The 17,109-nt window shown below is 30.3% G+C and overlaps 1 protein-coding gene across 1 annotated transcript in view; it reads right to left on the bottom strand.

Annotated features, from left to right (window-relative positions):
* LOC130895272 (rho guanine nucleotide exchange factor 17) overlaps positions 1–17,109 on the bottom strand; it is a 60,254-nt gene that overhangs the window by 23,605 nt on the left and 19,540 nt on the right. The window contains exon 3 of the mRNA XM_057802498.1: positions 5,943–6,020. Coding sequence (XP_057658481.1) covers positions 5,943–6,020 — 78 coding nt within the window. The remainder of the gene's footprint in view (positions 1–5,942; positions 6,021–17,109) is intronic.

The raw sequence follows: 17,109 nt of genomic DNA, 5'->3' as shown, positions 1-17,109 counted from the left end.
TAAGTTACATCTTCTATTTCCTATAATCCATGATACTGATAAATATGTTTGGGCCTGATATCAAATTCCTTCAATTTTCTATCTTTCGATGCTAGGTCGATACTACTTCACGGTGTTTTGTTTTAACTAATAAATTTCTTTTGTTATACCATTGACTCAATTTCACTATTTATATCTTGAAAACTAGTAGTTACATCGTAAATCAAAATAAAGACTAGATACTAGTTTGAGTAATCACGAAGTACATTTATCTGTTGAATCAAATTATTGAAATTAAAGGCATTCTAAGCTTCCACTAAATTTCAAATGTTTATACAGCACCATAAAGTTGCTTGAATCAGTTCATCTAGCAATAAATAAAAATTGTTTGATTCAACGAAATATGTACCTACAGAATATGAAATATAGATTACTTTACTCACTTCAAATGTTTTTTTCACTTTACAGAATATTAAAGTTTCGTCAAGATAACGTATATATTCCAATAGAATGTTCAATACTGTCAAATAAACTTGCAGTGAAAGTAGGAAGGCATCTCTTTCCAGAAGGGAAGTAGCACATCAACATATGAAAGGAAAATCTGACGATCAAATGATTATTCGTCTTTTTGAATTGTTTTTGTCGTTTACATTATCATATGTAGGCTTTATGGAATCGCCAGAGGCTTGTCGATCAAAAACATAATAAATTATTTCTAATTGATTATGTATCGAAATGGAAGTGGGAGCGATTGTCACAAACTCAATATGGAAACCCCAGCATTTTTTTCAGTTTCTGAGTATTTAGTGTTTGTTTTGAATCGTATGTAAATATCACATACTGTGTTAAACTAAAGTTTTTAAAGCTTTTGTTTTTATGATCCAGGTTTCTTGCAAAGTTGTTTGCTGGGACTAAAAACAATATTTATCATACAGTATGGTACATGTGACGTGTGTGTGTGTATGTGCGAAGGAATAAATTCGTTATTTTGTAAACCAGCAATTTTAAGAAAAAATTCATCGATTTTAATTTTAAACAAGCTATTCGTGAGGAAACCTATTTTTGATGTCATCTATGTGAACGTGATGACGTCATCGTCATAGAAACGGGAGTAATGTAATACATTATATGAAAAGTCTTTTTAATATTTATTCAGCCATATCAATAGATATATTTGAGTAATTGATGTTTGTATTTGTCTAAAAAATTAATTAAATTTTATTATTGCAATCATCCATTAAATGTAACGAAATCCATATTAAGTGCTCAAACTGTTAACCTTCAGCTGTCATTTAATGAGAAAGACGTGGGGTGAAATCTTCTCTATAGCTTCAGCAGTTATTCATGCAACCTCAATACATATCTTTTTTTTGAATTCAATGATATTCTGTTATCTATTTTGGTAAAACTTGGCTACGGAAAATATAACCATACTTTTTCGAAGAAACCTTAACAGGTCGAGATTTAGAATTTTTTCAAAACTTCTTGATCTCCGAATTGAACCAGTTGTTTCCAAACAGAAATGATTGAACAATAGAATGGTCGCTTAGGTCACCTGATTTGACTCATCTTGCACGTGTACCAATATAGACCACAAAATATCATTGCACTCAAAGAAAGGATACGTATTGAGATTGCACAAATAACTCCGGAAGTTATAGGTTATTAATATCTTAGACAAATGCAAACATCAATTACTCAGCCTGTTTAAAAATGAGAATCAACGGGTTCCAGGATTCTTCCTTAAAGTCACCGGTTTACGAAATAACGAATTTATTCCTTTCATTTGCACTATTCTGAATATTACCCATTAATTATCAACAGTATATTGTCAAAAAGTTCTATTCTGTGCCTATATTTGTTTTACAGAAACTTCGAACTTTTTTAAGGGAATAGAGAAAAATAATATTACATTTACATGAAATAGTTGTTGTTGTTTGTTTGATTTTTTTCTTCTCAATTGTCAAAAGTCTCTTCTATGAAGATGGTAACTAGCGATTTTGGAAGACTTTCTATCTCTGTAAATAATCTATTGTCTTATCAACTGTTCTTTACTTTTACTGATTATTGTAGCTGTGAGCTGTTGAAATTCTTTTTGACGCAATTTCAACATTACAATTCTCTATATTGTCGCGGAGTTTGCACGTCATCTCTCGTTTAGTTTGTAACAGAACTTCGTTTTGGTTCACATCAAGTATCATCAAGTAAATAATATCTATCTCGAGGTTTATATTGCAATTGGAAACGTCTACGGAAGCAATAAAAATGTTTTACAATGTTTATGAGAATCTACTTCAACCAAAAGACTATGAATACTTGAAACGTCAAATCGGATGAGATTTATCCCAGCCCCTTCAACTGGCAATGAGACACCAAATGTTCTGAATTTTAGTTCTCTTCTGTTTCAAAATTATTTTAATAAAGACTTAAAATTAGACCAATGGTCAATATGTATCTATCTTTTAAAAAATTATCAAAAAAACATAATTGGTACAAAATAATCCACCGTATTTTTTTGATATAACACCAAACAATATTTTACTCATATCTCAAAATGGATTATAACTTCGTGGCATTTGTTATCATTCAATGGAGAAATAATGAAGAATTCGCGGCGAGCTCCTAAGTGGTAGGAAAACGCTTTTAAAAATAATGTTCGATAAATAATAATAATATGAAAAGATAAATTATCCGATTACTTATTGCCTGCCTATTCCCAATAACGGGACTGGTAATACTGGTCATTTAGACCACATACGTATTAATAATGGAATAAAAAATTTCTCACTACTTGTTTTTGTTTCTTATGCTTATGAATTAAATCTTATCGCAACAAATATAATAATCTGTAATTTTATATCATAATGTTATTAAACCGAGCATGTCTGATCTGTGCTATTGCGGACTAACCAGGTTGATTCCACAATATTAAGGTGTGGTAAAGTTTACCGGGACTGGTTCACAATGTATTAAATTGTTTTGATAAAGTTTACCCAACGCATACTACAAGCATTATTTCGGTTAGATTTTTTTTGTAGATATTGCAATTACCTATTGAGCACTGAAATAGATTTTCAACTAACTCCTATAGCTACTTGAAAGGAACAAAGAATCAGAAGATTATTTTCGAAGCCTATATCTATCACCAGCGACATAAAAGCTCTATATATCTTGGACTTATCATTTCCTTTTCTTATATATAGCGAAAATATTCTTGAATTGTTATTCAATTACAACTTAACATCGGATATCTAAATGTAACAATCTTCACTTTTTTTGTTGAGTTCTAATTAAAGTTTGGTCAGAGTTAGTCACGAAATGTGCAGAAACTTTAAATGAGCCAAGTAATAGTTCTTCTAATCTAGCTGCGAGCACAAAGGGCTATACAGAAAAATCAACGGAATAATTTCGTTAAAAAGAGGACTAAGACCTTTATCATCACACCACAACCGTTTAGTTTCCTGATTCACTTAAAAGCAGAATTGAAGAAAATAGAAAACCTGAACCGATTACTCGAATGCAAGTCTTCCAGACTTAGACAATAGTGACTGTTCTTCGGAACTTATCTTCTCTCTAAAGCCGTCTCAAATCATAGCAAAGGGAGATAATAGATAATAGAGTTCTAGGTAACAGTGCATATACAAAATTATCAGATCTTAGTGCATCTCTCTATTTATTTAGTCTTCCTTTCAATTGCAAAGCTAATGAGATTGATACATATTCTGGAAACATACATCAGCAGAGTGCTGAAAAATATGTGAATTATCAGACCAACCCAATTACACGAGAAATTGTGGATGAATTATGAGTACTACGAAAAAAAATGGCTATTATTAATTGCTTCCTCATTTTTATAGAACGATCTCAGCCAAGTTGATAAAATTATGTTGGTATTCACGAATATTCGAGGTTTGTATCTATTAATGATTCAAATGAAATTGTTTCCTCTTCCTTATTCAAAATCTCATTTGAGAAATTAAAAATAAAAAAAAATCTATCTATAAAAATGTCTATTGTTTTGTATTGTTATCGTAATAAGAATTTTCACGCAAAACTATCAAAATTGAGCCTCCAAAAGATAAAATTTTGTTTGTTTTCAAAATAAAGCTACCGTAATCTAAATTTCGATCTGTTTTGAACTATTATCTGATATTAACGAATCTGATATTTGATTTGATAGATCTCCTACCACATTAAATCAAAATACAATTGGTTGTTCTGTTTTCTGATTGTCAAAATTATTTTTTCCAAATATTCAGATGTCTCTCATATTCACCAAAATTATTTGATAACTTCTGAAAAATTTGTTGTAAATATGTCAACGAAAAGTATTTTACATTTTAGTTATAGTTGTCATGCTTCTTTTTTCTCACTTTTTCTACATTCAGGCTATCTATTAGCAAGTATAATAATCATTGTTTTTTTACGAGATAGGATGACATAAATTGAAGTTTAATCAAGATGATTTTTATACCATGTTATTGCTGATATTATATAGCAAAAATTTATTATATTTTTTTATTCGATCCATTAAGTAACAAGTCAGAGTTATCAATAGTAACATCAAAATTTGAAAAATTATTTTTAGAAACTCATTCTGTATTTAATCTCCGTCAACCCGCCAATACAATCAAAAGTAGCTAATTTCCTATTTCGCCTTTTCTACTTCTCGAAACTTTACATTTACATTGGGACATTATGGTGATCTAATAAGAATAGAGTAGAAAGAGATACGGAGTAGTATACCAATGTTTTTTCTCTCTCTACTAGTCGTTCGGGTTCACTCGAACAAGTTCCCGTATCTCGCTACCTCTATCTACCTAAATATATAAAACACAATATATTTTATTAATGCCTTAGCAGATTGATTGGTTGGTTTGGAAACAATATCTAATACTTGATAGATTTTTCAATGATTTATTGTGTAGTTGTTGTGCTTTATTTTTTCAGTGTTATTGCGTGGGAAAACTACTCAAAAAGGATAACGTACCAAAATTTGTCTTTTTGTCTTCGAGGCCACATATATTTAGAATAAACTTGTACATACATGCAGGGTTGATAACAGCTCTAAACCAAAACTCAAGCAGATTTCAAGAGAAAGAATAGCATGGTGTTAAACGACAGTGGAAAAATCTGTACAGATATTGACATTACTTGTACTTCACAATGTTTATGTATACCTATATTTTATTCTTGGCTGGAAATAATATTTTCGATTATAAATTTCGATAATAAATTTCGCCAATTGATCATAAAACACCTTTTTGAGAAACTGATATGAGTCGCGAATTAACACTTTATTAGAAAATCAACAAAGATTAAAATGCAATCAAAGATAGAATGAAATCGATTAATTAATTTTGTTAGAAATAATACCTAATAAAATCCAAACAAAAAAATATGGAATATATATGGAAGAAATTGAAGGTGGAAGATTGACAATGAAAACATAAATAAAATGAAAATGAGTTTAGGAAGAGAATAATCATATTCATAATTCATAATCATATTTCTATGCCTAAGATATATTATCAGAAGAATCATAGATATTTTAAATTATCATCCATTATTTTCCAGATTAAACAAATATGTGCACTTGCTTACATCAGTTCAAAACTATTTTTAATGCTATGATAATATTAGAAGAACGATTATTTATATTTTCATTTTTATTAAAATGAGCACACCATATTAAATTAATTTGCTTTCCGCATTTTCAATAAAAATGCTGGAAGCTTTGTGGGATGTACTTTATCATGAACAATTGAGATTTTTATTCCCAAAAATTCTTTTTTTTTAATGTATCCTATTTATTAACATTTTTTATTTCATATGGTCTAGCACAAGATGTAGAAAAATGTTTAATATTAATTAGATTTACAATAACATTGTATTTATAATCCCAAAAATTACATTCACTGTTAATTCATAATATAATAAATAATAAAACTATGAAATCTTACCGTAACAAGTATCCTAAGTGACTCGACATAGGTTTTTTCATTGTCGTATAACTCCACCACCACGTGTGTCCGTGTATCCTGCAAACAAAACATAACAGGTAAACATTTCCATTCCAAAAATAAATGTTGTGGTTATGTACCGAATGGGAGGCGTCTGATGATGAAGATGACGAAGAAGTTTGAGGCAATGTCTGTAAATCGTCATCATGATTTCCTGGCGTACAGCCTTCCAACTTTAAACGCAGTTCACTTCTCAAATTAGGGCAGTTTTTACTCATTTCTGATAGCATTTCATTATAAACACTATGCCACACCTTAGCCACAACATTTGGTGTAAGAAACTGAATATTATCATGGTTTGTGACGCGCCGACGCTAGATCGACGCCTGGCGTCCTATACACAGAAGCAAAAGCTTTGAACGCCATTACGTTTCATTACAGATACAATTGTTTATCCGATTAAACTTATTCACGCTTACAATGATCACACGGAGAAAAGTGTTTAAATATAAAATAGTATATGACACAACAAAAAGGATTGGAATATATAACAATGCATACAAAAAGATATCAATAGCAGAATTTTTATATGAAATATTTCTATTGAATAAAATAATATAAAGTTAAACTATATATGCTAAACGTCATCAGTCTACGAATATATGATAAAAAAAATATATCTACCTACTAGCAAATAATGGGCCAGTTAAAACGGAAATATTTATAAAGAAAATGATACATAACTATCCAAATGTAAGAAAAATCATGAACAAAAGAATAATCAGTGAAATAAATTACAGTGTAGGCGAGTGATTAGAGGAATTAATGAGAAGTAAAGGAATTGGCTGAAGATTAATCGGAAACTATCTGATAGAATAATATGATTAAAAAGAAACCAAACAAGTGGTAATTAGCTAGTGTTTAATATGATTCTATAAGTTTTCTCTGTTTAATTCGAATCCACAAAAATTTGTATTTTCCGTTCGCTGTCTGTGATATGTTTCTATTATTTAAAACAAACCAGGTATCAATAATATTCTGTGAAGAAAGGCTAATGTTAATCAAATATCAAATAGGATATCCATGAGACCTTGGTAAAACAAATTTAAGAAAGAATTATGAGTGTGACATTAATTGAAATAAAATACACAACACAGAAGGTTGCAGAATAATTTGCTACGTAAACCTAGACTGCCTGGTCTTGCGTTTTATAATGGAATTAAACGAGGAATAAGTAAGAAATCATTAAAAGCGTTACCTTCGGGATTTGACGACATTTAATTGGAATTTATGAATACAGAGCGGATGTATATAAGGATAAACAGATACTACAATCAATCTAAAGACAAAACAGAAACGAAACATCAAAACATAAAACTTTTTTCCTACTAATTGTGACGCTGTCTACATAGGGCAAACATCTCAGTATTTAGAAAATAGACTAAGGGGTCATCAATACGATCATAAAAATAAAACTGTATTTATAGCTCTATTTTGTAAATTCTAATAAAACTACAAATAATTTAATTGATTACTGCAATATATTTGAGATGTAGGGAACAAGGAAAAATTAATTTTTCTTATTAGAACAAAGTTCTAAGTTGATTTTATCCTTATTTTGATGTTTATGATGTAGGTGATCTATTGATTAATATAAATACGCAAATTGTCAGTGTCAATATCATAATTTGATAAAGACTTGAAGAAAATTCGAAACGTTAAAATTTATCTTTCTTTTTAAAATTATCAAAAAAAACTAATTTTAAAACAGAAGAGACCTAAAATCAAGAACATTTAGATGCATTAATATATCAAAAGGTCTAAGAAATAAGAAATTAAAGACATTTATCTTTAGGACACGTTTACCATGTCAATCAAGATCAATAGTTAAAGATATAACCTTAAAACCTACTCCAAGAAGATTGAAAACCAGAGATATCTCTACTTGTCCTAGAACAGCTGACAGAAACAAATTTTGTGGGTGTAGCAAGTATACCGGTCGGCATTCGAGTTTAATGATTCAAAATTGTTAGTTTAGAACACGTATATTTAATGTACTAGAATAATTTGACTTTCCAAATATTATACATCGAATTAAACTCTTTAAGTCTGTATGCAGTTTGGTAAAATTTTGTCATTTGTCTATGATTCATAAGAAAAAGCGCCTTCGATGCTAAGATGAAATTTATAGAAATATACTGAAAATATATTTATTCTTGAAAACATCGAATTGAAAAATTCTAATTATTTCAAGGGCTATTCCATTACAAAAATTGTATTTTGTAATGGAATGCACGTTCAGCTCTAATTGCGAAAACAGTAGCTTCAAAACCATAAAAACTGGCTCGAAATAGAGAGATTGTGCGAAATAGGAGATGAACTTAATTTTTATATAGACAAATAGGTCTAATCAGAGCTGGACGTTTTAAGCTGGTTTTATGTTACTTTTCTTTAAACGGCTTCATTGTGCCCATTTATGTATGATCGAAAAAATTCAAAAACAAAATTTTCTTACGAAATAATCCTTTTCTGCAAATGTTATTTTTCATAAAACTTCTTTCCTAATCCCTACAATCCGTATACTTTCGTAAATTACTAACACATCTGGAAACGAATCTTCTTTTATTACCTTGGTTTATTTACTATCTTTTTGTTCTGCAGTCAGCTTAAAACTAAATGTATTTAGGCTACGAGCCACTTTTATTAAGTAAATTATTTTACTTGAATTATTTAATTTAGGTTAATCAGTTTCCTTTTGTTTGTTGTTTAAATTTAACTTATATATATTTATAAATCAATTTTTGTTAGTTTATTAACCAAATTCGACCTCAATAATTAGGCTTTTTACTTTGTACAAATAAATCAGTGGAAGTCTGGCAATTTAGCAATTTATTTAATAAATGTCAAATAAAGTAATATCCTCCTAGGATAGACTACTAATTAGAGGTATCACTTTGAGGTATATCATACGTTACAACTACTTAAATTCAGGTGATCTAATAGTTACTTTTGGTATAATCCAATATTTCGTGATTATCGTTTTTCCAGACAGTATATGATTTATTTTCAAGTATTTAAAGTCACCACTACAACACTTCAGCGATGTGAGAATTTATCACCCCTAATTGAAGTTTTTTCTCATATTTGTATACCACATGCGTATATCAAAATTATTGTTTCATAAATGTTAAAATAACTTTTTCTACTTAACTACTCAACTTTTTCATTAAGTAGTTTGCAATGAATAAGAGGAATTCTTTATACAAATTCATTAAAAGACATATTCACTACATGTTTATATCTTAATAGAAATTGCATCTATTCTAGTTTCCATTCCAAGGAAAAGTTATTTAGATTAGGATTATTTCTATGGTTTGTGTTTATATGAAATATTGTTATTTGAAATTCCGTGAGTACCACGATACCAATAACATATTTTTCTGAATATGATTAAATGACTGAAGGCCCGTTTATCAATGACAATTTACCTGTGAGATAAGTCTTAACTATGTGTTATTATTTAAAATTTGGTTTATCGACAACAGCATAACTTTTATCTTTTGTTGAATTGTTAGATAGTTTTCTCATAATTTAAAATATCTCTGTTAACTGGAAGATAGCCCATTTGCAGCAAATTGAGGATTGGCATCTGAATGTAAATATTGTTTTCTGAAATATATATTTTGTTTCCGGTCTGTGTAAGCTTTGATAAAATTTACTGGTTTCTTGTGAGCGATATTATTATAAGGAAATGGAAAATACTAAGAAGCGAAGTAGCGAAAGAACTGAGGAAACAGCTTGGAAATCCAAACAAAAGGCTTGGAAACAAAAAGAATTAGTTCAAACAATTTCCATGATTGAAGAACCCTTTTGATTTTGATCATGTTCAAGTTAGAGTCTAATTCTGAATATTTTATTAATAATTAACACTATACTGTAATATCAACAATACTACTCTATAGTAATCATATATTTATTATTAAATGAACACTTTTTTTTAAACTGATATATTTTTCAATTTTTATTTAATAGGTGAAATGTCAAGTATGGAAGTAACTTGAGAATAGGAAAAACTCAACAATCTATTTAACAATAGAAACAGATTGGCCTGATATCAACTGCAGAATGCTACAGACACTTTAAATGCCGCAGTCAGCCTAACCACCGATGAAAATCTGAAAGCAATTATCAAGAAGTCTGACCATTCATACGCTTCTTGTTTTGCCAGAGATGAAAAAGAAAATCATCAGTACATGAAAATATATGTATGAAATGGCTTTGTATTAGTATGTTCCTCACCTTAAACAAATATATTTGATTTTTCAGAGAAAGATTGGTCTGCTCAAAGACGACCGGTATCATCGGCTGCAGCCAAATTTGAAGATCTGTCTAATAATTATTGGAATGTTTTCATTCTGTATATATTCTATATATCTGAAAAATGTGAATAAAACTATATATAGAATATCTTTAATAATTCTAATATTAGATATTTTACTATAAATATTAATTCTAATTCATTGTTCTAAAACAATCCTGCTAGGATTTGCGCCCTAGCATTGATAAAATGCTCCCGTGTGTGGATCTACCTCCGATTATAAAAGAAATCAATTTCATTTTGATTTAAATATGGATCCATCGGGGAAACTTCCATTTTTTTTACCAATGCAGGAGCATAGCAGCTATTATTATTATAATGGCCATAACAGTTTTCAACTTCTTATTTTCAGTGCAAGAACGGAAATCTTTTCCAAACCCTATACTGTGTCTCCACAGGATTTTAAATCCTGCACACTAACTTATAAAATTCCTCATTCATTATGTTTATTAATCAAAGGTGTTAAGAGGTATCTTGTATTGGTTTAACTAGTATCTCCAACTAAAAGGCAATTACCAAATTCGTTATTCTGATCTATTTTCCAGATTTGAAGTGACTAATATTTGATGATCATGAGCAGATCCAGGCCAACTTTAAACTATGTCCAGACTTTTGAGATTTGTAGATGATACAGTGTAGACATTCAATGAAAAGTATCCTTTCCCATACCTAAAATTCTCTGCGTAGAGTTCACCTATGAGGGCTCAATTTTAATAAAAGTTAATTGAGAAGGAGGCAGCACTTAAAACAATTTCATAAATCTGCCAATACTTTCATACTGTTTTCATACTTGTTTAAAAATAACAAGAAAATGAGATGTGTCGATAGGTACCTGGTTATAAGATGCCAACATGAGTACAATCAATACTTCTAAAGACCCTTGGAAGTTTTGCCTTCAAAAAAAATCATAGAGAACTTAGCACTAAGGGAAGATAGCATAAGACACTTTTTTTTATAATTTTTGAAACAGAGCTGTTGCTTACATTCCAGAAGTTTTCTAAGGATATCAAGAAATTGCCAGATGCAGAAAATCTGGGCCAGGAGAGCTGATCTATGGATCCAATACTGTTTTAATAATTGATTATAGTAGTGGGATATTATTAGTCACCTAACAGTTCAAATTTTAAGTGACTCTTTATTTGGTTATAATACGAACATTACAGTTTCTTTTTTCATTATGAATCATCATGCTCATCCAATTTCTTTCCTTTACTATATTAAGGCTTTCGTTCGTATTGAAGGAATTCCAGAAGTAATTAACAAAATCCATGGTGTCAAAATAAAAATTAAATGATATCAGCACCTCGCAGATCCTCACAGTTGTAATATTCGTGTTCATTGACTTCGAAAACCGCCAGAATGTATATATTTGGCCAATTTCATAACGAATTTCCACGGGGCTGCAGGGGACGGCGTATAAAGCAGCCACCTCAGGAACCAGGTACCTCGTAGGTCATCGCCGTTGTGATATTCGTTTTCAACAACCTTCAAATATTCAAATAATATTCAATTTTTAGTTTAGTTGGTGTTTAACGAGTATCTACATAAACAAAATGGTACGTGCTTTAGCTGATAAAATAACAGCTATCTTAATTATTGGTGGAAGTGGAAGTAGTTTTCGTGCGATGGAACGAATTTTTAATAATAATCAGGTCCACCAAATAATGGTATGTATAAACAAATTGATATAGTTGCAGAAATTGTAGTAAACCATTCTTCTTCCACAGCCCAAGTAGCGTCTATCTGCAAAGTCAGTAATAGGACAGTACACAGGATGTTGACCAAAAACAAATTTCAACCATAAAAATTAAAAATGGTGCAGCAACTTTCAGATGACAACCCCGGCCGAAGGCTGTAATTCTTTGAAAATATATCCACTAAAATTCTCCAACAGCCAGACAATGTTTTTATTGATGAAAGTACTTTCTTTCTTAACAGAAATGTTAATTGTACTCTAAATGTGAGGCCACTTTTTCGAACTCTTACTTAACAACTGAAGTATCTCTCGAGATTTTAGTAAACGCAATTGCACCGTTAATTCCTCAAAATTTTAAGGATAATTCAGAAGGATTTGGTAATTTGGAAATAACGTTGCAATAACATGGTGCTTCTGCACATGATTACTTTGCAGTAAGACAAGATGAGGAATATCCTTCTGGATGGATTGGACAACGCGGTCCAACAGAATAGCCAGCTAGGTAACCGGTCCTTTAGGTTTAATTGTGTGGGAAAAGGTTTAATCTGAAGTTTACGCTATAGATCCTGGCAGTATTGACGTTTTAAATCCACAAGTTATTGAAAAATGTAGGGCAATTTCCCCTCACACATTTTATCGAGGTTGAGAAGAGTTTAAAAACTTGATGATATATTACCAGGAACCTGACGTTACCACTAGACGCTCCAAATTTCATCTGACTAAGTATAACAATAAAAAATAAGGGGGGAGAGGACTATCTTGATTCGTCTCAATGCTCAGAAATTCCTAGGTTTTGCCCTTTTTGTGCTTTATTTCTCCAACTATATAGTGTTTGTACTAAAACAGTTGTTTTTATTATTTTTGATTTTTGTTAATTGAATCTTCGAAAATGGAAATTTCAAAACCTTCCAATACGAAAAAATTATTCTATGGTTGATAAAATATTATATTACGGAGAATGGATGAAATTAGAAAAAGTATGCTGCTCTCTATTGTTATTGAAGGTGACGATTCTTGTTTCTATTTTTCCATTTAACAATTAGAGAGATCGTTTACACATACATTTTCAAAAGCAAGTAGACTGAGAGGTCTATAGTAACATAACTACGGTGTTGAATATCAAGAACCCGTTTAAGATTTTAATATTGTTTACATCAAGTTCGTCAACTGCAACTGTTCTCCAATCTTCAATGACATTACGTTGAATATTTTAAATTAACGGTAAATATTAAATTACATACAGGATGGCACTTCGATGCATTTTTGGCTACATACTAACATTTAGTAATTACTTACGGTAATAGATTGAGATAAACATTGTAAAAAGACGCGATAATTGCTCCACAGTATTATTATAGTAGTTCAAATCTAGTCTATTGATTTTAGGTTTAAGGTATGATGATACAACTTAATGTACCAATTGTTTCATGATATATAGCATTTAGCTCTACATAAAAAATCAACTTTTAGTTATTTCTTTGAATCTATGATCATTTTCTAAGCCGCTTTTGTTTGGCTATGTTCTAAAATGCATTACGGATCTTTTGTCACCATTGTAGAGGATAGATATTTCATTTGTAGAGTGAGTTCTTCATTTTATATCATATAAAGGATGAGGACTTGTTCGTAACAAACTGAAATCACTACCAGGTAAAATGTAATGCTGAGAATATTGCTAATTTTTAATTGAACATCAATGTTCATTTCGTTGTCATCCAGTAGAGTTAGTATTTGAAGATTTCATATATAATAGTTATTCATATTATATACATAAAGAGAACACAATTGATTTTTCCTGAAATCTGTTGAAATCAGTGGAGCAGACTTTGAACCTAGAGATAATTCAATTGAATTTTCACCCCGTATCTGAAATAAGCTTCCCGTTATTCACAATAGTGCTTGAAATTTCCACGTATTCTTTTCGCAGAATATTTCGCAGTTTACATAATGACATAAAAGCTGATTTGAGTTGTAAAGCGGAATTTATGGATAACCAACTAAAAATATCCAGCATTGACAACTCTATTAAGAATTTATTTATCTAAGACATGGCCTGTGTTGTTACTATTAGTAATCCTAACACGTGTCATCGATTTTCTTGTCACTTGCCTCGTGTTCCATTGTACATCAGGCACCATACTGATTTTTATCCCATATGAAGAAAGAAATAATGTCGATCATTTCATGCAATGCATCGAATAGAATAAGTCTTTATACTGTTATGCTAAATAGCTTTCGATAGTTCATTGTATTACAATTTTCAATTATTTTACATTCACTTGGAAATATTCAGAAACAATGACTCAAACAAAAAGTATACCTTTAGAGAGGTAATGCCCCCTGACACTTAAATTCAGTTTCTTATAAAATATTCTCTAGTTATTGTGAAAAGTATCAATAATACCTCCGAGTAACCAAAAAATTCTACAAAGGAATCTTCGAGCCCCAAAGAAGTAGCTGATGATTTTGAGTAATTAGTAAAACCAGATATAGCTACTCAAAAAGGTGAAGAAATACATGCTGGATATACATCAGGATTCGTACTTAATGTACTATAAACATATTTATCTAATTCCGGAAACGTCACACTTTTCATAACCTTTATATCAGTTAAGAAAAGAAGTTATGTAAAAACTTTACGTAACTGTTCAAATTTTAAAAAAGAATTTATTAATTATAGTAAAAACTGACAATTATTTCATTATTTGAACTAACAATTATACTCTATTTGGAAAGTGCGTAGAGTAATAAATCCTCATTATAAATGCAAAACCTTTTATATATTTTCCCCATGATTGATCGTACTTAAATGTAGACGGTTACCTGGATAATACGAATGGCCATCCTTTACTTTCCAAAATTGAAGGATATTTTTACTTCTCTCTCTATTTTAATACTTTCACATCAACTTCTGCATCTCCCCAACAGTAAGAAGATCTTCACCATCATAGCCGTTGCAATGGTTTTTTCGTAATTAATAAAATATTATTATTGCTTTTTAATATATACCGTTATTTTTATTTAATTATTTGCAAATACGCGTATATACATGTAAGTATGAAAAATAAGAATACAAAATATACTAAACTACACATTACTAAAATATATACACTATATACATACTTATATGCTACACATTACTATATTATATACAACAGTCTAAAAATTTTTCCTGTAACATATTTAAAGTGTGTACATATTTGCAATTTTATTGCGAAGAACTAATGGATGAATTGTTTAAATTAATCATGAAAGGTTCTACAGTTTGATCAATAATGTTGTCTAATTGTTAGATTATCCACACTCACTGAAGGGTACTGATATTTTAATGCACCATATACATTTAAAGCCATGGCTTTCTCGTTAAAAGAGAGTTCATGCGTCTTCACTTTATGTATTGGAGTATAGTTTTCAAAGGTCGACATACTGAATACTCACTACAGTTTTGTAAACGTTTATGTGACAAACACTGCGCTAGAAATGCAGTTGTGTATTGGGAATTTTCTTTTATAGGACTTTTTCTTAAACTGAAACTTGTTAATAATCATTTAATTATACCTCATATTTTAATCTCTTGCAAAATTTACCTAATTATCATTTTTCTCAGAAAACCTTTTACAAATCGTTTTCAAATTAATCTGTCTGGTATAGGTATATACTATAAAGGGTGTGAAATATTTACCTGTCAACATTATTCCTTTCTTAAAATACCCCAAACGAATTGTTTTGGCCGATAACTAAACATAGTTGAAAATTTGAACTTAATACAATAAATTTCTTAGAAAATAAATGTTGGATTCATTTACTAAGGTATGATAAAATAAAAATTCTTAAATGTGATTACGGCTATGGTGGCCAGGAGAGGGATTGATTTATTACTCTACACTGTTTCCAAATGTACTATAACTCATTATTTTAGTTCAATAGTACTCGTATCTTAAGATTTATAAACAATGAAAACATCATTATTAGAGACACAGTTATTTAAAGTAAGCCCATTTTCTGAATGAATATTCTCTTGAACTTCTTATCTAATATTAATTTCATTTGAAGCTGTGATATCTACATGTATGTCAGGGGCTTGGCCCAGACTATTTTCTGAAATTCTCCTCTTATTTTCTAATGAACTCTCAGCATAGCCTTCGGCTACACTGTTGGAGTTCCATCCTCCGTGTTTGCTTTATGGCTGCTCCTGAGACTGCCATAAGAGACGGTGAAACAATGTCCTGTGTATCCTTTAACATTAGGTAGACCCAGGTACCGAACAATCTTTGTAATTTTCGAATGCTTTTTATGTCCACAGGTTGTATGCCACGTTTTCCATTATAATATCGCAAACAAAATCTGTCGTGCTTTACAGCAGGTGGACTAGTATTTCTATAATTTTTTAGGAGGTCAACAAGATTGATACCAGCAATATTTCCAGCAGTGACCACAAATTCACGAATAACGTGTCTTTTGCTTTCTGGAATTGTAATTTTTAAAAAGGTGCCTTCATCAAATACGTCTCCTTTTCGTAAGAATGTCATTTCAGCCTTCCAGTAGGTTCCCGCAAACATTATTATCATTGCGACATAAGGAATAGTATCGTAAATTAAGTCGTACATTTGCAAATTGAAATACTTCGTCTTCAGCCTCTTTTGTAAATCTTTCTACATTCTCCATTGTCAAAATCTTCGATTTTTTTGCATGGTATCCTGCTGACCGTCTCTTTAGCCAAGCCAAAAGCATAGTGTACTTCTTGATATCGACATTTTTGCACTCGGTTTTTTCAGATTAATTTAACATTGAAGATTAACATTGAAGATGTAGTTCATAAAGTCGACATCTTTAATGTTTTTAAATTTCCAAAATAAGCAAGTGGTACTTTTTCGTTGATGTTCTTTATATTTTCCAAATCGCATCATCGATTCTATTAAATATTATAAACGCCCAGAAAAAACGTTGTAAGTTAACACGTGATGTTAAGAGCGATATTATTCAACAAGCAAATTACGCGAGTAAATAACTATTACATCGACGATTATCACAAGGAATTGAGCTTTAAAAATTTTACACAAGGGTTAAAAAACCAATTCCCTTATGCGTTTTAG

Source organism: Diorhabda carinulata, chromosome 1, assembly GCF_026250575.1.
Source record: "Diorhabda carinulata isolate Delta chromosome 1, icDioCari1.1, whole genome shotgun sequence".
Taxonomy (NCBI): domain Eukaryota; kingdom Metazoa; phylum Arthropoda; class Insecta; order Coleoptera; family Chrysomelidae; genus Diorhabda; species Diorhabda carinulata.
The sequence above is the reverse complement of the archived record's forward strand: the minus strand, read 5'-3'. Positions and strand labels throughout refer to the sequence as shown.